The 21,292-nt window shown below is 38.7% G+C and overlaps 1 protein-coding gene across 6 annotated transcripts in view; it reads left to right on the top strand.

The window, feature by feature from the left end:
- The first annotated feature begins 622 nt into the window (after positions 1-622).
- SCAF4 (SR-related CTD associated factor 4) overlaps positions 623-21,292 on the top strand; it is a 114,430-nt gene continuing 93,760 nt past the window's right edge. For 3 of the 6 annotated variants that reach the window (XM_036743393.1, XM_036743392.1, XM_036743390.1), the window contains exon 1: positions 661-1,180. In XM_036743393.1, the coding sequence (XP_036599288.1) occupies positions 1,151-1,180 (30 nt within the window). In that variant the 5' untranslated portion in view covers positions 661-1,150. Of the gene's footprint in view, positions 1,181-21,292 lie in introns of all 6 variants that reach the window. The other 3 variants (XM_036743388.1, XM_036743389.1, XM_036743391.1) reach the window with 3 other exon arrangements.

The raw sequence follows: 21,292 nt of genomic DNA, 5'->3' as shown, positions 1-21,292 counted from the left end.
TTCTGTTGAAGCGTATGGTCTGGTCTTCCATTTGCGGCAGACGGACACCGCACCAGGGACAGAGAGCGGCGGCTCCTTTAAACTCCAAGGCCGCAAACGAGAAAGTCCTAAGATGGCCCAATGCCTAGGGTTAGACTCAAAGTAACCAAACTTTCAAGAGGGACCTTTTTGTTTGGAGCCGCAGGCCCCGTCAGGACCGAGCCTGCCCAGGCTAAGAAGAGCAGCCCAGACCGACCTCCCCCCAGAACTCCCCGCCGGCGAACGGGCTTTTGTGCCACGGTGGGGAGGGACCGCCCTCACCTCCGCCCGCCCCCAACCCCTCCCTCCGGCTCCCTTCCCCTCCTCCGCTCCCGCCATCCCCCCTCCCGCGAGTGTAGCACACTAAGGTCTCCACCGTGCACCACGGAGCCGGCGGGAAGCAGCTCGGCTATCGACCATCACGTGCTGCCGCCGCCGCCGCCGCCACCACCGCCGCCAGCCCAGCTCCGTTCTCCAGCTCGAGAGGAAGTGGGCGGGGAAAAGTATCTTGGAAAGGAACTGGGGAGGGGGAGGGGAAGAGTGGCGGGAGGAGAGGTACACGCCGCCGAGAAACAGGAAGCGGCTGGGAGGTCTGAGCCATCCCAGGGTGCCCCGCGCGGCGTGGACTCGGCCGCTGCCGCCATCCCGCTGGCTAAGAGAGCGATAGAGAGCGGAGGAGGAGGAGAAGGCCCGTACCTTAGCTGGCCTGCCCGCCCGCCCGCCTGCCGGCTTCCTGACCCCGACTGTAGGTGTATGTGCGTGCGTGTGAGTGAATGAGTGAGTGATTGTATGTATGTGTGCGCGGGGGGCCGTGTCAACGAGACGCCGAGCGCAGCCGCCGCCGCCGCCACCACCAAACGGACATGTTGGAGCCCAGCGCCGCCACCGCCTCCTCTTTTTTTCCTTCCTCTGAACGGGACTGAACTGGGGACCTGGCCGTCACCGCCTCCGCCTCCTCTAGTCGCCGCTAGCCCCCCATCTGCCGCCTCCTCCGCCCGGACCTCCACGTCCTAGCCAGTCTTGTCTCTCACTCTCCCGGCCCGGCCTCTCCGCCCAGCTCCCCCGCCGGCTCCCCCTGCAACGCGAGGTCTATGAAACCGGCGGGGCCCGGAGCAGCCGCCGCAGCGCGAACATGGACGCCGTCAACGCCTTCAACCAGGAGGTGAGCGGGGCCGAGGGGCCCGCGGGCCTGGGGGAGGAGGCGGCTTCGGCGGCTGGGATCTTCCCCTCCAGCTTGCCCAGAAGGGGAGGAGGAGGAGGGCAGGGGAGGAGGCGCCTAGCTGCCATTCAGCGGAGCAAACAGGGCCGCCCCCGGCACCTTCCCTTTCCCGCTCCTCCCGACCCGGACGCTTTGGCGTTGCTGGGGGGGTCGTTTCGTGTCAGTTTCGCGGAGGTAGGGTGGCTGGGCCGGTTGCCGGGAGCGGCCCAGCGCCGGGCGAGGTCACCGCTTCCCCCCCTCCCCCCAGCCTCTTTCCCTCGTCCCCTCCCCCACTCCTCCTCCCGGGGCGTCGACCTCTCTCTCCCCGCGGAGACTCAGCCCCCTCCCCTCCCCCTGTTTCTGTGAACTTCTCCCCTGCTACCCAAGTGTGGCGGTTCTCTCTGCTCCCGCTGAGTGACCAGCTTCGCCGTGCCCCGGCCGGGGTGGGGGGAGGTGGGGGTGGGAGGGAGGGACACACGTGTGTATGTGAGCGCGTGTGTGCGTGCATGCCCGCGCGAGAGTGTGGCGGGTCGGTGGTCCTGCCTGCTGGGTGGACTCCGCTCCTAGGAGCGGGTGGGGAAGGGGCTTTGGGGGAGGGGGCGACCCTCAGTCCGGGGCATTCAGACTCTTGCGATAGGCGGAGTTTGATAAAACGAGGGGAAGCTGTTCCCGAAGCAGTAACTGCGGATCTCACCCCTTTCACCTGGGTTTTAGGACCCGAAGTTCCACTGAAAAGCCGAGGGGTGACCGGGGAAGGAGGGCAGGCTAGGTTTGCCCTCGGTGCGTTAGTTACACCTCGTGTTCTTCCGACTGGGCACGTTTATTTGTGGGAGAGCCTGGAAAAAAATCCTCCCTAGTTACACTTTAATTCGCTAACTCTCCACGCGTGGCTTTAGTTTGAAGGATAATTTAAAATTCCGGTGCTGCGAAACGCAGTTATAAATTTAAGACCGTGGTAATGGTGGAAGTTGGATTCCCTTCATCTCCCAATCTTCCTCCGTGGGTTAGTCATCTAATATAAAAGATCAGATATTCAGCCTCCCCAAATTCGTTAAATGTAGTTTCTCATACAAAAAATTAAACGAAAGTTGCTGTTCTGTCAGCATGGTGTACTCAGTTACACTTAAGTTCTATACTGAGATTATGGGGCAGTGGATATTGTCTTAGGAGTGACTTTAGTCCAGTTAAGGAGTGACTTAAGAATGATAAAGTAGGAACAGACTCTTTTGGAGGTGTCCAGCAAAACTTCTCTGTAGTTGTTTCTAGTAAAATAGGTTTCAAAGCAAGATAGATACAGAGAGAGGGTTTGTAATAATATGCTAGCTGTTTCTAAGTTGAAAAGTGACATGTGTATCAAATGTTTTGCAGGCCTTAAAGCCCAGGTGTTATAATTCTTAGCTAGATTACAGTGTTATTTTTTGTTGCCAGACTTCTTCTCCCGCCCCCCCCCCCCCACCCCCATTCATAGAAGTTAAAACGAATTAATTTTTTAATCTGGCTAATTTAGACTATAGACTGTGCCTGGATAAAGGCACTCAGCACTATGTGAATTTCATAATGCAATCTTTTTTTTTTTTTTGGTATCGTGGACTCCTTTGGCAATTGGGTAAAAGTTTATGGACTCCTCAAGAACTTTTTAAATGAACAAAATAACTTAAGATTACAGAAGAAACCAATTATATTGAAATATAATTGTAAAAATGCCTTTAAAAACAAGTTCATGGACCCCAGGTTAAGATTTTAACTTTGATGCTCAAGTTCTCTTTAGTTAATAATTATTTGCTCTGTCTCTTCAAGGCACTGTGCTGGAGGTGGGCATACTGTATACAAAAGTAAATAAGTAATAAACCTAGTTTAGAGAAGTTTTTGAACCAATATTTATGATTGTATAGAAAATTATGTAGAAATTTTTGTGTGCATAAACCATTTGTTATGAACTTGTCCAGTTCACCACTCTTATAACTTTATATCCATTGACAAAAAGGTTACTGCTAAATGTTTTATGATAATCAATGTTTAAGAGTCAACAAAATGGTTAAAGATGTCATTGTAGAACATGAGTTTTGACTCTTGATATAAAGGTTTTTCTTCTAGTTGTTTACTAACCATCTCTTTATTAATAATATATTCTAAATTTTTCCCAGGAACAGAAGTCAAGCAGCCCTTTTTTGAAAATTGGTACATTTGTTTCCAGTCTTGGTTACTACTCCTGTTTTTCAGTATCTTTTAAGTTCTAACAGTGATTTAACAAGTGTGTCTTCTGATTGTTTGGATACATTGAGATGTAGTTCCTTTTGGGCCTGGTGATTTGAACTTTTCCAGAGTAGCTTGCTGTCTACCTACTTTGGTTTTCTTTCCCTAAGTAACTGTTTTGTTCTGTCTTTTTCTTTCCAAGGTTCATTCTCTTTTGGCAGAGAAAACAGGAACAGAATGTGAGTTGAGTAGCTTTGTCTTCCTCCATGATCCAATTTAACCCCAGACATACTGTTCTACAGTGTTTTATCCTTTCTTTGAGCTTTCTTTCTCCAATATGTCTTTTTAAAAATCTCCATTCAGCTCATTATGAGTTTTAGCCCTCTAATTTTTTCATTCTACTGGGTTTTACCCTACTGTTTACAAAACTACTCAGAGCACTAGCATCCTTAAAAAAACAAACACCTTCCCTTGATCTTACTGTCTCCTCAAGCTATCCCTTTGACAGACAGACTGAGAGAAAAAGCCATCTACGTAAGTTGTCCCCGTTTTCTACTTCATTCTTCTTGACCCCTTGCAGCCTACCTTCTAACCTCATCACTCACCTGAACCTGTTCATTCCAAAGTCACCAGTGATCTCTAATTGCCAAATCTGATATTTTTTTTCTTAGATCTACTTCTTGATCTATCTGCAACATTTGACACACTGTTAACCAATTTTCCTCCTTTTGTATTTTCTCTCCTCCTTGGGTTTTCATGACACTTGCCTGCTCCCGTCTTCTCAGTCTCTTTGCCAGGATTATCATCCTTGTCCCAAGATGCTGTCCTGAGTTCTTTTCTGTCTCCACTTATTATTTGATTATCTCTATGCAGATAATCCCAGATATAGATCCAGCTCTAGGTTTTCTACTAAGTTTCTGTTCCTCATTTCTAGCTGACTATTAGATATTTTTGAAGTAGATGTCAATCCTAGAGGCATAACTCATCTTTCCCCTCAACTTTTCCTTTCTTCCAAAATTCCCTACTGCTTAAGTTGGGATGCCATTATCTTCTCTGTCTCCCAGGCTCTCAAACTTGGTGTGTTCCTTGACTTCTCACTTATATCCAGTTTGTTGCCAGCTCTTGTCATTTCTTCCTCACAACATCCCTCAAATTTGTCCCCTTCTGTTAATTCACACAACCACCATTCTAGTTGAGGATCTTATCATTTCCCACCTGGAGTGCTGACAATTAGAGGTAAAGTGACTTGGCAAAAGTACTCTACTAGTCTTTTTTTTTCCTACTAGCCCACTCCTTCCCTGACCAGGATTCTGCTATTTCTGCATTTTTAAATGTTGGTTCAGAAATTCAAATCCTTATCCAATATGCCATTTTTAAAACCGTCATTTACTTTCCTAATCTGCCTTTCTCTCCTGAGATCCATCTCTGCTTTTGATGGGCAGCAGTGATGAAAGTGCCATACATGCCTCTAATGTTTTCTGTTTCTTGCCCAAGGCTTCTTAATTAACTCTTAGCAGTGCTTTCTAAATTACTTCTGGCACTATCATTTGTGCTCATGTGATTAAACACAAAGTATATACTAGTGACATGATTTGACAAATCTTGAGAAACTTTCTATCAAATCCAGGATTTTTGTCTTTGGGAGACAGCAAACCTTATATATTTATATATTTATTGATAGCTTGATAGATAGCTGTCTCATTACTACTCTTGTTGCTCAGAGATTAGCATTTAGGGATTTACATCATTTCTCAGTAGACAAGTAACTGCTTCCTCAGAAGATCTACCTTTCTTCTCTTGGTCATGTCTATAACTTAGTTCCAAGGTTCAATTTGAGGTCCTTTTTCCTTTTCTCATAGAATCATACATCTAGAGCTGTGAAGCTAGAGGAAGCTAGATATCTAGAGGTATCTAGAGCTAGAAGGGGCTTCAGAGGCCATCTAGTTCAGTGGCCATGGGTAGTTAAGTGATTTTTTTCAAGGTCAGGAACAGGTAGTAAGTATCAGAGGCAGAATTAGAATCCAAGTCCTCCTGACTCCAGAACTGGTGCTTCTTACACATAGTCACACTTTTAAAGGTCAGTATTCCCATTTTTCTTTTTTGTTTTCATTTTTCTTAAACTTGTCATGTTCCCTTATAACCTGGAGGTTGTGAGACATTTTTTTAAAGAGTCCCTTTACCTTCCCTCCTAGGAAGGAGTACTGTAGTACTGTAAAATTAACTGCTTGGCTGTGGCAGAAAAACAATCACAGTGATCAGGTTGGATTTATATCAGAGATGGCAGTCACTCTGTCAGAGGACAGAGCGAAGCATATACCTGAGATAGTACAAAGGTGGAATCAATAGCACTTGTCAATTAATTGGATATGAGAAAGAGTGAGAGTAGTCAAAGGTGACACCTTAAGTTGGTAACCTGGGAGGATGGTGGTAGTCTTGACTGTTATAGGGAAATTAAAAAGAGCGGACAATTCATTTTGGGGCATTTTGAAGTTAAAAGGCCTATGAGACGTAGTTTGATGTATCTGGTGGGCAGTAGGAGACTGGGAGTCAGGAGAGAGAAGGTAGGACTAGACAAATCTGAGAATCATCTGCATAGAGAACGAATCCATGCAAAGTGATGTGAATCACCAAATGAAATAGTATAGGACAAGAGAAGAAGACCTAGGACAGGATCTTGGGACTGAGTGTGATCTGTTTGTTGCTGTTCCACTTTTTTTCTGCCCTGGTCACTTGTGTTCTTGGACTGAAAAAGTGACCTACTGAGTTTCTTGTTTGATTTCCCTCCTACTACTCTGTCTGGCTTTCCTCTTGGATCATTGTTGGAAGCAGTAGTAGAGGGAGCTAAACTGCTTCTTTCTACTCTACCAGCTCAGTCTGTTATTAACTGTATAATTAAAGGACAACCACAAAAGGGAAATTCAGCAGGGCCTTTTTTTTTTGTTTAAATAAAATAGCCTTTAAAAGGATAATAAAATTCCAACCCATACAGATACAGAATCATTTAAGAGATCCTACAGAATAAATCCCTATAGGAGATGACAGATAAGAGTTGACTTGTAAATGGGAATACAGTGCTTTAGGCTAAAACATGGTATTTTTATATAATCTGTTTTGTGTATTATTATTTTATGATACATTTTAACTGTTTTGATTATGTGTTGGAGTCAGCTTTTTTTTTGTAGGAATAGGTTTCCAGTTTTATGTTAGTGGGAAAAATAATTTTTCAAAAAACTGTTTTATCCAAAACTTCTTTCTCATAAACCTTATTGTAAATTTAGCTGTTCTGTGAAGTGAAATACACTTATACAGTTAATTTCAAGATCTTTCTGTGCTAGTGAAGGGAATGGAGGAAGAGAGAATAAACATTTAAGTGCCTATCATGCACCAGGTACTATGCTAAGTGATTTACAAATATTATCTTATTTGATCCTTACAGCTACTCTGGGAGGTAGATGCTTTTACTTTTCCCATTTTACAGATGGGAAAGCTGAGACAGGTTAAGTGATTTGCCCAGGGCCATATGTCTAGTGTCTGAGGCACCATTTGAAGTCAGACCTTCCCAGCTCCCAGTCCAGCTCTCTATCCACTGTGCCACCTAGCTGACTCCAGTAAAGGAAAGCAAAGTTAAAAAGATCCAATTTAAACTCATTTACAAAAATGCCTTGGGTTAACATGAAAAAAAAAATCAGTTGAGTTGATAGATGGTATAATCTAACCTCTGGAAGTAAGAGTAAATAGCTCTGGATTTCCTGGTGAAGGAAGCTAATGTGGTAACAGCCAACTAGTTCTCTGTAGTTGAAGGTGGTCTTTTAGATCCTTCAAAAATTCAGATTGGGTGGGATAGACCTCAGTATTGAATAATGTGTAATGTTGACTTTATAATGTAAACCCATCAGCAAAAAAGTATTAGTATTATTACTGTAGTTAACTTCGCACTAATGGTTAGTAGAGACATATATAATCCAAATGTTAACTATATTTGACTGTAAGGTGTATTTCTGTATGCTAATTTGATTATAACTACCTTAAGGTGGAGAGTTGGTCAGGGCCAACTGTAGTGGATGGAGTGCTGATTGACATCATGCCTGGGTTCAGCTGGCCTTTGACACTTACAGCTTTGTGACCATGTGCAAGTCACTTAGCTTCTCAGTCTTAGGAAACTCTCTGAGACTATATTTGACAAACTAGTTGCAGCTCTGATTTGGTAGAGGGAATTTCTTCATTGGGAACATTATAGACTGATGAGATGGCTGATTCTGCCCCTTTTTTCCTTCCCGTTTATAAAAAGGAAAGAAAAAAATGTTAAGCTGTAAGATTTCTGATAATTCTGAGGCCGCAGGGAAAAGGCTTGTGAATTTGGTAGGAGGCAGGGGAAAAGTTTAGGATAGAGATACATGTATCTATGTGTATATATGTTTATAAAAAATTAGTCCTTTAAAAAAATCAACCTAAAAGTAATTTCTAAGTTTAGAAACCTAAAAATATATTTATCTTAATTTTCTGTAATACCTTTCTGAAGACCTGAGTACTGTATTAGCTCTTCTCCCAAAATGAGAGGAAGGGTTTTTTTTTTTCCTTTAACTTTGCCTTAAAAAATAATGTTCTTCATATGGCTAGGTCTGTGGACTCAAATCTAAGAAAAATAATGAAAATACACCAAAGTAATGAAACTAATTTATTTTGGCCCCTTGTTTAAATCCTTTTAAGCCCAGTCCAGTCTGAAAGTATGTCCTGTATATGAAAGGTCCAAACCTCTGTCATATCTTCCGTGGAGTTCAGTGTTTAAATATTTGAGGAGGTACTAAGATTTTGGGGCAACTAGGTGGCACAGTGGATAGAATTCCAGGACTGGAGTCAAGAAAACCCAAGTTCAAATCTGGCCTCAGACGTTTACTAGCTGTGTGACTTGGGGCAAGTCACTTGACTCTTCTTTAGTTTCCTCATGTCTAAAGTGAACTGGAGAAGGAAATAGTAAGCTACTTCAGTATCTTTGCCAAGAAAACCCAAAAGGGGTCATGAAGACATGATTGAACAACAATACTAAGATCGTAGCTCCTAATAAATAAAGTTGAGCCATTCCCCCAATTGATACATGGTTAAAGGATATAAACAGGCAGTTTTCTTTTTTTAAACAAAAGAAATTTCCTGCATCAGCCATGTCCAGAAAACATCTTAATCTGTACTCCAAGTCCATCATTCTGTGTCAGGGTGTAGGTAGTATGTTTCAACCATGATTGGTCATTGTGTTGATCAGAGTTCTTAAATCTTTCAAAATTTTTTGTGTTTATGGTGTTGTCACTGTTTAAGTTCTAGTTCTACTCGCTTGGCTCTGTATCATTTCATACAACTGTATGGTTGTAGGGTGGTAGTTTCTCTGAAACCATCCCCTTTGTTACCTTACAGCACAATAGTATTCCATCACATTCATTTATTATAACTTGTTCAGGTATTCCTCAGTTGACAGTAATCCTTTAGTTTGCATTTCTGTTACCATAGATGAGCCCTTATAAATATATTTGTACATATTTGTCCTTTTTTCTCTTCATCTCCTTAGGGTATAGATAGACCTAGTTGTGGTATCACTGAGTTAAAAGAGTTTAATAGCTTTTGGGGCATAGTTCCAAATTGCTTTACAGAATCGGATGGACCAACATTTCACAGATCCACCAACAGTGCATTAAATTTTCCCACCCCTCATTCAGCATTTGTCATTTTTCTTTCTTGTCCATTTTGCCAATCTGATGTTTGTGAGGTGGAACCTGAGTCACTTGAATTTGCATTTTTCTAAGCATTAGGGCTTTAGAGCATTTTTTCATATGAAGTTCTTCCAACTTGATAGAATGTGTCAGATGAGGGTATTAGTAGAGTAGAGGATATTTTTACTATTTCACAGTTAAAAGATGTAGAAACAATAAGATCTCATTGTGCTTTTTAAAGAAAAAACTGATTATAAAGAAAGAAAATATAAGAACATAACCCTTCATTCCCTTTAAAGGTTTTAGGAACAACAGCCTTCATCATAGAGCTTTTGTGAAGTCTGACTGTTAGGCTGTTTGGTGGATTACTCTAGGTAACAACTGTGTCAACTCCTACCTCTCAGCTTACTTGACTGACCTTAAAATGTTGAGTTGTTTTCAGTTGTGTCTGACTCTTTGTAACCCCATTTGGAGTTTTTTTTTATAGTATTTTTTTCCAATTTATGTAAAGACAAAGCATTCATTTTTACAAAATTTTGAGTTCCAAATTTTTTTCCCTCCCCCTTCCTAAAATGGTAAGCAATTTTACATAGGTTATATATGTGCAACACGTAAAACATTTCCATATTAGTCACAGTTGTGAAAGAAGAAATAGACCAAAAGGGGAAGAAAAAGAAACATGAGAAAAAGAAAGTGAAAATAGTATGTTTTGATTTGCATTTGGGCTTTTCTTGGCAGAGATACTGGAGTGTTTGGCCGTTTTCTTCTCCAGCTCATTTTACACATAAGGAAACTAAGGCAAACGGGTAAATGACTTGTCCAGGGTTACACAGCTAGTAAGTATCTGAGGTCACATTTAAACTCAACAGGTCTAACTGACTCCAGACCCTGCCCTTTACGCACTGTGCCACTTAGCTGCCCCAATGTTAAAATACTTGTCCTAAATTCTAAGTCTTTTTAAAGTTGTTTGAATTCACAGTGTTATTGTATAAATTGTTCTGGTTCTGCTCACTTGATTCTGCTTGAGTTACAGTTCTTGAATTCTCTGAAACTGTCTCCTTTATTTCTTATAGCATTATAGTATTCTGTTATGTTCATTTATTTAGCATAATTTGTTTAATCATTCCCCAGTTGAAGAGCACCCCACCAATGATTACAGTATTTTGCCACCATGAAAAGGACTGTTATATTTTTGTACATAGGCATCTTCTTTCCTCTGAAAAAAAATTTCTCCACGACAGTACATTAATATACCTGTTTTCCCTCCAATTTTTGGTTTTTTTTCCTCTTTTTATTTTATTTTTTTTTATCAACTTGTCAGTATCATGGCTATGAGGTAGAGGCACTTTAATTTCATTTCTTTAAATAATAATGATCTGGAGTTTTGTTTTTTTTTTTTCCGTAAGCTTTGGCCTGGGGAATGGCTCTTATTCTTTTACATTTGAATTAGTTCCTCTTATATCTTAGACATGAGACTACTTAATAGAGAAATTTGTTGAAAAGATTATTTTCCTTTAGTTATCTGTTTTCCTTTTAATTTTATCTGCATTGGTTTGGTTTATGCAAAAACTTCTACATTTTTTATGTAATCAAAATTGTCCATTTTAGCTAGTGTTATCTTCTTTATCTCTTGCTTGGTCATGAACTTTCTCACCTCGTCCATAGTTCTGAAAGGTAATTTCTTCTTGACTCTTCTCATTTGTTTATATCACCTATTATGAAATCATGAGTTCTTACTCAGTATCTGTGATCCTTCAGTTTATTGAACACTAGGCTACTGTGCTTGTTTGCTTCTGTTGTATATCTGTTTCAGTGATCAAACTTAATATTTCTTCACCAATACCAGGTTTTTTTTATGATTATTGCTTTGTAGCATAGTTTAAGATAAGGTACTACTTTTTTCTAGCTCTATAAAGCAGTGAATAAATAAATTAATTTGTTAGCATTGTCATTTTTATTATATTAGTTTGGCCTATCTATGGACATTTGATATATTTCTAATTATTTAGAGCTGTCTTCATTTTTGCAAATAATATTTTGTGGCTGTATTTCATATAGTTCCTCTGTATCTTGGCAGGTAGACTATGAAGTATTTTATACATTCTGTCTTTAAATGTAGTTTCTCTTTTTGCTGGCTTTTGTTGGTTATTTTATGTAAGCTTATTTTACATCTCCAATTTTGATGAAACTATTGTTTCAGTTAAGTTTTTAGTTGTCTTCCTAGAGTTCTATAAGTAAACCGTGATAACATCTGCAATAAGCAATAATTTTGTTTTCTCTTTGTTGATCTTACTTTCTCAGTTTCAAAGACAGAACCCCATGTCATTACATCAGCTGTTATCCAAGTTGATGTAGAGCCGGTTTAATTAACAATGTTTGGTTACAGTTGTTCAAACAGACTTGAATCCACTTAACTTTACCATCATTTGCACCATCTCTTTCCATCTTAACCAAATGGACATTATGAGACTTGCTCAAACTTGCTGAAATAGTTGGTCAAAGCATATAAGTATTCAAAAGCAACCTTCACTGTAACTGAAACTGCTTTCTTCAAAGTTATGATAGGGACATGGTCTGGACTTAGGATTCTATTGGTATAAGGAATTCCCAGATGAGGAAACTCCTTATTATGAAAGTTGGAACTATATCTCAAACTTCTTCTCTCAGACGAAATATAACACCTGTGGTGTTAATATCCTTTTAACTTTGCAAGACTATAATACTAGCTCTTTATTTGTAGTTCATGCTTCAGATACTGTCCTTTGCTTAATTGTTCAGAGATCATGATTATTCATATACTTTTCAGTAATTTGTTAGGTAATCTTTTTTTCCTCCAATGAAGGGACATTAATCCATAAAATAGGCAACTGCAAAATTTAAAAAAAATTCATTAGTTGAAGCAACTGCACTAAATATTAATCTAAATTGCCCTTCTGAACTTTAAGAGATTTAAAAAGTAGGCAAGATTAATGTTTTCTGTGGGATTCATCTGGGATATTAGCCCCTTATCAGAAAAACTTGCGAACTTTTCCCTAGTTAACTGTTAAGTTTCTGGTTTTACCTGCAATCCTTTTTATTTATGCAAAAATTTTCCAATTTTGAGTTATCAAAATTGTTCTTTTTATCTTCTGTGGTCGTCTTTTGTTTGGAATCCATAGTTCTGAAAGGTCAAATTCTTCATTGATCCTCTGATTTCTTCATATTTAAGTCATGAATCTATTTGCATTTGATTGTGGTATATGGGGTGGGATAATGGTTTTAACCTAGTCTCTGCCATACCACTTTCCAGTTATCTCAAAAGCTTTTGTCAAATAATCTGTATCTCTGTCGTTGGGGAGTCTTTCCCAGGTCTTAGCCGTGTACATCCAATTTGAATTTGTATACCTGATTATTTTTTTTTAAGTTTTTATTTATTTATTTTTTGTTTCTTAAATTGTCATAGTTATACCAAATAGTCTTCACCCTCCTCCTGCCAAAGAACAACCCCCTGTAACAAATAGTATTTTTTAAGAGGAAAAAAATCAGCACAACTGATTGATACATTGAAAAATTCTGAAAGTCTGAAGACATGCAATATATTGTGGATCTCCCACCTCCACATAGGGGTAAGTTGGGGGTTTCTTCTCATACCTCTTCAACTCTTGCTTGATCTTTATAATTTTTTTTTTTTTTTACAGTTTTTGGTGTGTAGTTATTATCATTTACATTGTTTTAGTTACTGTGTTTTGGCTCTGCTTACTTCATTCTGCAGCAGTTTATAAAAATCTTTCTGTAGTTCTCTGTGTTCATCACTTGTCATTTATTTCAGCACAGTCATATTCCATTCCATTCATTTATCGTAGTTTGTTTAGCCATTCCCCATTTGATGAGTAGCTACTTTGTTTCCAATTCTTATCACAAAAAGTGCTGCTATAAATATTTTGGAGTATATGGGTGACTTCCTTCTAATTGATGGCTTCTTTGGGGTATAATAATCCTAGTGATGGAGTCTCATCCGTATGGGTATGGGCATTTTAGTCATTTGATGTGCATAAGTCCAAATTGCTTTCCAGAATGGTTGTACCATTTCACAGCTCCACCAACGAAGTATGAGTGTGTTTATCCTTCCATAACTACTCCAACACTGACTGTTGACATTATTGCCATTTTGTAGTGTATGAGGTGAAACATCAGGGTTGTTTTGATTTGTATTTCTCTAATTTGTGATTTGGACCATTTATTTTTTCATTTGGTGGTGAATACTTTGCAATTCTTATTTTGAAAACTGTCTATATCCTTTGGCCATTTGTCTATTGGGGAATGCTATTAGTCTTATATGCATTAATTGTGTATCTTGGATGCTATACCCATATCAGAAAATTTTGATAGAAAGTTTTTTTCCCCCATTTGATCACTTCCTTCTTATCCTAGGTGCATCAATGTTGTCTGTGCAGAAGCTTTTCATTTTCAGCATTTGATTATTTTTTTAAACACAAATGTAAGTCTTTACATTTACTTTGGTGCTACAGAAGATCCCTAATCTTTTTTCTGAGTATACTTCTAGTGGTGGAAATCACAACTCTTCTATGCTTTCTCAGTCCTCTGTGGTTCATATTCATGTTTAAGGAAGGAAAGAGATTGTTTGAAGAAGAAATAAATACTTGATAGAAGTGCTGACGACATAACTCTTATTTGAGTGGGGGGAGTGGGATTTTAGGAGGCATTTATTCTGGTTAAAATGTTGTGAGAACCATTTAATCATTCAGTTTATCCTCACTTATCTCTCGCTACATTACAGACTGATTTGCTTCCTTTGTCATTTATCATTTCCATGAAAAAAATCTTTTTAATTCTTTATGGAGACCTGCAGAGTAGTTTATCTCATAGGCAGTCATTTTGTTCTTTCTTCAGTTGAGAAATTCTAGTGAGTAGGGGAAGGAATTTGTTTTCTTGCTTTGCTAGTTCTTCATATGGAGAGAATATTTGCAGAAAGGTATGAGCTGAACTTCTACCAAGCTTCTAGTACCAAACCCAAAGCATACTTGTCTAGTGATTGGATCTTGTCTATGCAAGTTATCATTGGTAATAAGCAACGGTGTATTTGTATCCACCAGACATTTTTCTCCATTGACCTTTGGATAATTTTGATTGTTTACAAGTCCTGGATATTCCATGATTTGCAGGAATAAGGTATCCCAGAGAATATTGGTGTTGAAAAGATGGGTTTTTTTGTATCTAGGAATGGTTTAGGTGCATTCAAAGTGCTGCACAATTTACCAAAAGAACTCCACTCTATCTCTTCTTACTCAGTTTTGGGCCTGGCTCATTGCCTAGGCAAAGAGGAGTGACAGACTTTTATTCTTTTTTGGAGAAAAATTTCCAAAATCATACTGAGTTCTTTAGTGTCTTATGGAAAGAACAATATAGTAAAAATAGCTAGCATTTATGTAATGCTTTGAGGTTTCCATCTCATCTCATTTACTTTTCACAAAAACTGTGAGGTGAGGCACTGTTATCTGTACTTCAGAAATGAGGAATTGAGACCAGAGAAGTTGTGACCTACCCTGGATCATATAAGGCAGGATTCCTTCCAAGTTCAGGTTTGTCCACCACAAAAGTACCTTATCCTGTGTTGAAAAAGCAGCAAGAGCCAAGACTTGGTAATAATAGCTGAATATCTGTCTTCCTTTTTTTCCTGTACCCCTGAGTTCAGTTTATTCCCTTTGAGTCAATGATGGAAAAACAAGGAAGTGTAATCTTGAAATTTTAGAGTTGGGAAGGGACCTTAGAGTTAAATCTAGTTCAGTCCTTTTTTTTTTTTTTAGATGAGGAAATTGAGCTTTTAAGTTCTGGCCGATGGAACCTTTACAGCTAGTTAGGGGCAGTGTTTTCAGAGATGAGTGCCATATTGATGACTTCGCACCTTTTGAAGAAAGAAAATTTTCACAAAAAGCCTCATCCTTTGAACTTTTAGTGAGGGACAAGGCCTCTTAGTAATTAGGAAAAGAGATGTGATTTTTTTCCCCAAATTCCTACTAATTACTTTTCATTAATTTATTTCATAAAATTTATGTTCATAAAGTTCTATGACCATTTTGTCCTCTTTCTATTTTAGTTTACATTCTTCAAGGACATAGACTGTCTTAATTGCTTTTTATAGTATCTTATATTTGGGGAATTCTTGATATTTTTTCCATTAGCCTGTATTTAAATATTAGATTCATTATTGAAATTACAATACTTATCATCCCTTCCAGATTTTGAGTGAAATATTCTGTGTGCAGTGTTCCAAACTTCTTTTCCACCTAAAAGTGATTGAATTTTCTTATAAGCAGTGATCATTTGATAAAGTTTAAGGTATACAGATTGATTTTTGTTCTTTTCAGTAATCTGAATACTCTGGAAAAATTTAAAAACTTATTTGTTTTCCTTGAATATAATAGGTTTTCAGCAAATGTTTGTTGAATATATGAATAAATAAAATGTTACTGATTTCAATTTGCATGTCCAATTAGAGAAGAGTTTTAGTGAATTGTAAAGGCAATTTCTGCTTATGGTGAGAAGATAATTGTATCAGGGGTTAAAATAATCTATAAATAACAAAAAAGGTAAATATTTGAAAATTACTGGAAAGCTTAATATTGCTGTATATATAGTTTCTAATATGTAGAGCATGGTTTAGTATTACCAAATTAAGTGGGCCTCACCTAGGTTTCACCTCTCGGTTGGCATGGCTGTAAGAAATTTCTCTTCCTCAGTGGATTCCCAGATGTTCTTTCTTCCTTTCCTTACCTACAAGCTCCTGATGCTCATTTCTCATTTTTTGGAAAATATGTTCTTGGCATACCAAGGTGGTATTAAGGACCCCTTGTCTAACAGAAACTTTCTAAAGGTGCCATTCAAATTAAAGAAATTATAGAAAATTATAAATGGAGTACTTGCTAAGCTGAGAGAGACTACATATGTTTGAAAGTTTCGTCACTAGGTTGGCTGGCTTGCAGGGTATATTTTTTTTTTCCAGTCATATTAACTCTTGAAGACTATCTTACTGAATCACAGAATTGCATAATGTGTACTAGCAGAGGAAGTATCAATTAAAGAGCTTTGACATATTCAAGTAAGAATGGAATAAGCTTTTGTGGGAACCTAAACATTTATAACATTGTTTCTATTAAGGGAGTACATTCAGAGTTAACACCAAATGACTTAAAGACTTTCCAAACAGTTTGCAAGTTGGAGAGACTCATATGTATCAAAAACTACATCATTTAGTTTTCAGATTCAAAATTCTTCTTGAGTGTCACTATGCTGAAATATGATTGCTTCAAATGATTTGTCAGTTTCCTACAGCATTATAACATTAAGCTTTTAAAAGAAGATACCTTTGTTAAATTACAGCAACAATAACAGTGTGAGGAATTTAAACCCTATTTGGGATCCTCAGAGGTTTTCTAGTTGAGGTATAGGCTGATCACTTGTTATATGTGATGCTAATGCCTATACTTTTCCTTTTAGTTTGTGGTAGTTAATAAAGAGATAAAATTCAGTGTGTTTGATAATAGCCTTCTCATAAAATCTGTTGACTTGTAGATTTTCCCCCACTTTGAGTAATAAGACAGTTGATCTGCAGACACACTGCTGAAATGGTCTAAAGACTTAGAAACTTAGAAAGTATTGACTTATCACAAGAGCTTACTTATTCTCTTAATTCAGAAAAAAAGGTCCATTTAGATTAAAGGTTGACTTGTCATATAACCTGTTTCAAAGTATTTTCCTTTACTCTGATGAGCACAGGATACCTGTGGTTCTTGTTCTTTTGTCTTTTTGTTGTTGTTTCTCCCTTTAAAAAAATTGTTTTAATCAGCCAAGATATACCTTCTCACCTGTCACCATCTTGCAACCCCTCATTTAAACATGTATTGTCAATCAGATTTCATGTATAGTCAAAACAAATTTCCCTTTTGGCCATCTTAGAAAAAAAATAGTCTCATTCTGAGTCGTTCCATTTCTTTCCAGCACGATTAGTCCTCTGGGATCCTAGTTGGTCGTTATGGTGATAAAAAGTTCAGTAAAATAGTATTTTATTACATTTATATAACTTATTCATCCGTTCTCCAGCATATGGACGCTCCAGATTTCCATTCTTTTCCACTTCAAAAACATCTGTAAATGTTTTTGTATATCCTTAGAGTTTGTTTTGTTTAGGATTAATCCCTTCATCCTTCCTCTCATTCTTTCTCCCCTTTGCCTTCTATTTCCTTGTTAAGCAAAATGTATTTCTGTATCTAACTCTGTCAGTCCCACCCCCGCTCTTAGTTTATATAGGTATTTACTTGTGTACTCTTTATGTAAGATAATTTCCCCTGACTCCCCCCCCCCCCCCCCCCCCCGTTCCAGCACATTTCTTTTTCCCTCTCTTTCCATTCTTAAGATCATCAAAACACAACAGAAGACCTCTCAGACTTTGTCTATTTGGATTCCTTCTGTGGTCCCTAATGATGGGGTTCAGAGGAGACCCATGTTATCATCTCCTCTTTGAATATAAGCAGTTTATCATTAGTATGTATCATTTTATGTTTCTCTTAATTCCTGTGTTTGAACTTCAGAGTTTCTGTGTAGCTCTAGTCTTTTCATCAGGAATACTTGGAAGTCTTCTTTTTCATTAAAGGACCATTTTTCCCCTCTGTAGCATTATAATAGTCAGTTTTTCTGTGTTGATAGTTCCTGTCTATAAGCCTATGTCCTTTACCTTTTGAACTATCATATTCCAAGGTCACTGCTACTTTATAATGGTGGTTGCTAAACCATGTGATCCTGATTGTGGCTCCTTGGCACTTGAATTCTTTCTTTTTGATTGCTTACTATATTTTTTTCTTTAACCAAGAAGCTCCAAATTTTGGCTTTGATATTCTGGGAAGTTTTCATTTTGAAGTTAACTTCAGGATGTGACTGGTGGATTTTTTCTATTTCCCCACATTTCCATTTTGCTCCCTTCTTCTAAGAGATCTGGGAAGTTTTCTTTTAAGATTTCATGAAGTATGATGTCTAGGCTCTTTTTTTGGTCATGATTTTCAGATAGTCCAGTGATTCTTTGATTTTTTTTTTTTTCTGCTTGATCTATTTTCTAGGGCATTTGTTTTTGCTTTGAAATACCTTATGTTTTCTTTTGTTTTTATTTTAGTGTTTCTTGTTGCTTCATGAAATCATTGGTTTCTATTTGATAAAAAATGTTTTATAGCACTAAACCAAACACAAATCCTGAGGCATTACACTGGAGACCTCATGCCAAGTAGACATTGAACCATTAATTTTTGCTCTGAGACCAGCTATTCAAAACATTTTCTGGATCCTTTACACTCTAGTCCTCTTAGAATCATTGATCTAGGGGTGGAAGGGACCTAAGGGGCCACCTCATCCAGTGCCCCCACTTTGCAAATGAGGAAAGTGGGGCTTAAGTTTAAAGGACTTGGCCCAAGGTCACAGAGTATAGGCATAAGTGAGATTTGAGCCCAGGTCACATGACTCCAGAGCCAGTTCAATTTTAGCTTTGTAGACGTTACATCTCTCATTTCGAGAATAGTCCCTTGGACTATTCTTGTGATAGCTTTCTCAAACCTATCACATCCTGTGCTAAAGTTAAGGTCATCTATATGTTATATTTCTTTAATCGGTTTGACAATCAGTCTTGTCAAAAAAAGGAAGTAAGACTAGTCTGGCATGATCTATGTTCTTGATGAAAACATTCTGGCTTTTTGTAATCACCACTTTTTTTCCTATTTCTTTTATGATTCATCCAAGAATTTTCCCAGGCACTGAAGTCAAGCTCACTGGCCTATAGTTTGGAGGAGGTTCTTTTCCCTTATAAAAAAATTAGATATTTACCCTTCTCTAGTCAATCATTTTCAGTTTTTCAGGTATCAAATATTGAGTTAGTCACATCTTCAGTACCTCACACTTGGCTAATTTGAGCTAGTGACTTAAATTCAACAAGGACAGCTAGATGCTCTATTACAACTCTTATGGATATCAGCTCCTAGTTAGCCATTTTTATTGAACATTTCCAGTGCAGAGATAGTTTTCCTTGGCAGAGAAAACAGGCTAAAATAAGAATTAAACATCTCTGCTTCTCTCTTTTTCTCCTCTCTGTTACCATCATTGCAGTCACAATAAGGAGTCACCCTGCCCCGCTTTTTCTGAGTAGCTTCAGCTCATTCTGAGCTTTATCACTATTTTTACAGTACTATACCATGGTCTTATATAGCCCTTACATCTTTATATTTCTATTTAAGTTGAATATGGTTGGCAAGTTCCCTATTTATCAATTAAAGTATGCTGTGCTGGATTCAGGAGATAAAAATTCAGATGTTTCAGTCATGTCCAACTCTTTGTGACCCCATTTGGGGTTTTCTTGACAAAGATACTGGAGTGGTTTGCAATTTCTTTTTCCAACTCATTTTACAGATGGGGAATTAAGGCAAACAGGATTATGTGACTTGCCCAAAGTCATATAGCTAGTAAGTGTCTGAGGCCAGATTTGAAATCACAAAGATGAGTCTTCCTGATTCCAAACCCAGTGCTCTATTCACCACACCACTTGGCTCCCAAATTACAACGAATAAAGCAATGTCTACTTATAAGTCTTAATGGGAAATACAACCCATAAATACACAGTTAACAAATATAAATACATACAAAGTTAAAGAAAATGTAGTTTGAAAAGGAGGGCACTAGTAGTTTGGGGGATTAGGAAACGCTTCATGCAGAAGATGGTGCCAAAAGTCCAGTTGTAAAAGAAGAGGACTCAATGAGGTGGAGGCAAGGAAGGGGGAGTACTTTACAGGTATGGGGGTTGGTCAGAGCAAAGGCAAGGAGATGAGAGGTAGTGTATTATGTATGAGGAATAGAGAGGAGGCCATTTGGTTTGTAGAATACAGGAGGACAAGTGGTATCTGATGAGGCTAGAAAGATAGTTTGGGACCAGGTTGTGTAAGGCTTCAGAAGCCAAACATGAGTTTGTGTTTTATCTTGAAGACAATAGGAAGCCATTAGAGTTTAATGAGTAGGTCAGTGACTTGGTTAGATTTTCACTTTGACAAGACTGTGGAAAATGGATTAAAGTAAGGAAAGACTTGAGGCAGCGAAAACAATTAGGCTTTTGCAATTGCTAAAGAAAAAAGCATGGCATGCCAGAGATGTAGGGGGTAGAAAAGGCAAGATTTGGCAACTGATTAGATGTGTGGGGTAGGGAGAGTGAAGAGTTGAAGATAAAATGCTGAAGTTTCAAATGTGGGGGGTTGGAAGGATGGTGGTACCATCAGTAGAAATAGTAAAGTTTGGAGGGGGGGAGTTTTGCAGGGAAAGATAAGTAGTTTTGCAAATATTTAGTTTGATGTCTCCGGAACATCTTATTTAAAACAACCAATAGGCAGTGGGTGACATGGGACAGAAGCTCAGGAGAGAAACTGGGCCTGGGTATTTAGATCTTGGGAGTCATCTTCATAGAGGTGATAATTAAGCCCATGGATGCTGCTGAGTTTGCTGAGAGAGGTTATAGGGAGAGAAGAAGAGGGCCTAGAATAGAACTTTAGGAACAGCAACGTTTAGGATGCATAATGTGTAGATGATCAGGAAGGAGACTAAAAAAGAGGAGTCAGGTAAGAAGGATGAGACTTGAGAAAAGATACTCACATTTTTCAGTTGTTGTTGTATTGTGTTGACTTTTTCAGTTGGAAGCCAAAGGGCTGAGTAAAGGGCCAAGGAGTGAGAAGATTAGAAGTAGAGGCAGTAAGTAGACTGATTTTTAGAGGAGTTTGATGAGAATATGGAGGAGGAGAGCTTAAGGGAATGGTTAGGCATAGTAAAAATATTTTAAGGATTGGGCAAGCCTTGGGCATGTTTGAAGTAAGTAGGGAAGGAACCCATAGATAAGTAGAGGTTGATGATTTGGGAATTTGGGGTGATCGTGAGATGAATATAATCTGTTTGAGAAGATCAGAGCTCCCCTCAAACTCAGATCTTAAGTGTTTCCCTAACTGTGGGTTCATATGCCCATGTAAGGAGTTGACCTTGGGAAGAAACAGGATCTAACTTCCTTGTCAGAGACTTCAGGAAAGGAGAAACAGGTAGGAGAAGATATCAAGGAGTTTTAAGAGAGCAGAAGAAGAGGGCAGCTAGGTGACACAGTGGATAGAGTGCCAGGCCTAGAATC

Source organism: Trichosurus vulpecula, chromosome 2, assembly GCF_011100635.1.
Source record: "Trichosurus vulpecula isolate mTriVul1 chromosome 2, mTriVul1.pri, whole genome shotgun sequence".
NCBI classification, from domain to species: domain Eukaryota; kingdom Metazoa; phylum Chordata; class Mammalia; order Diprotodontia; family Phalangeridae; genus Trichosurus; species Trichosurus vulpecula.
This window is presented reverse-complemented; position numbering and strand designations above follow the sequence as displayed.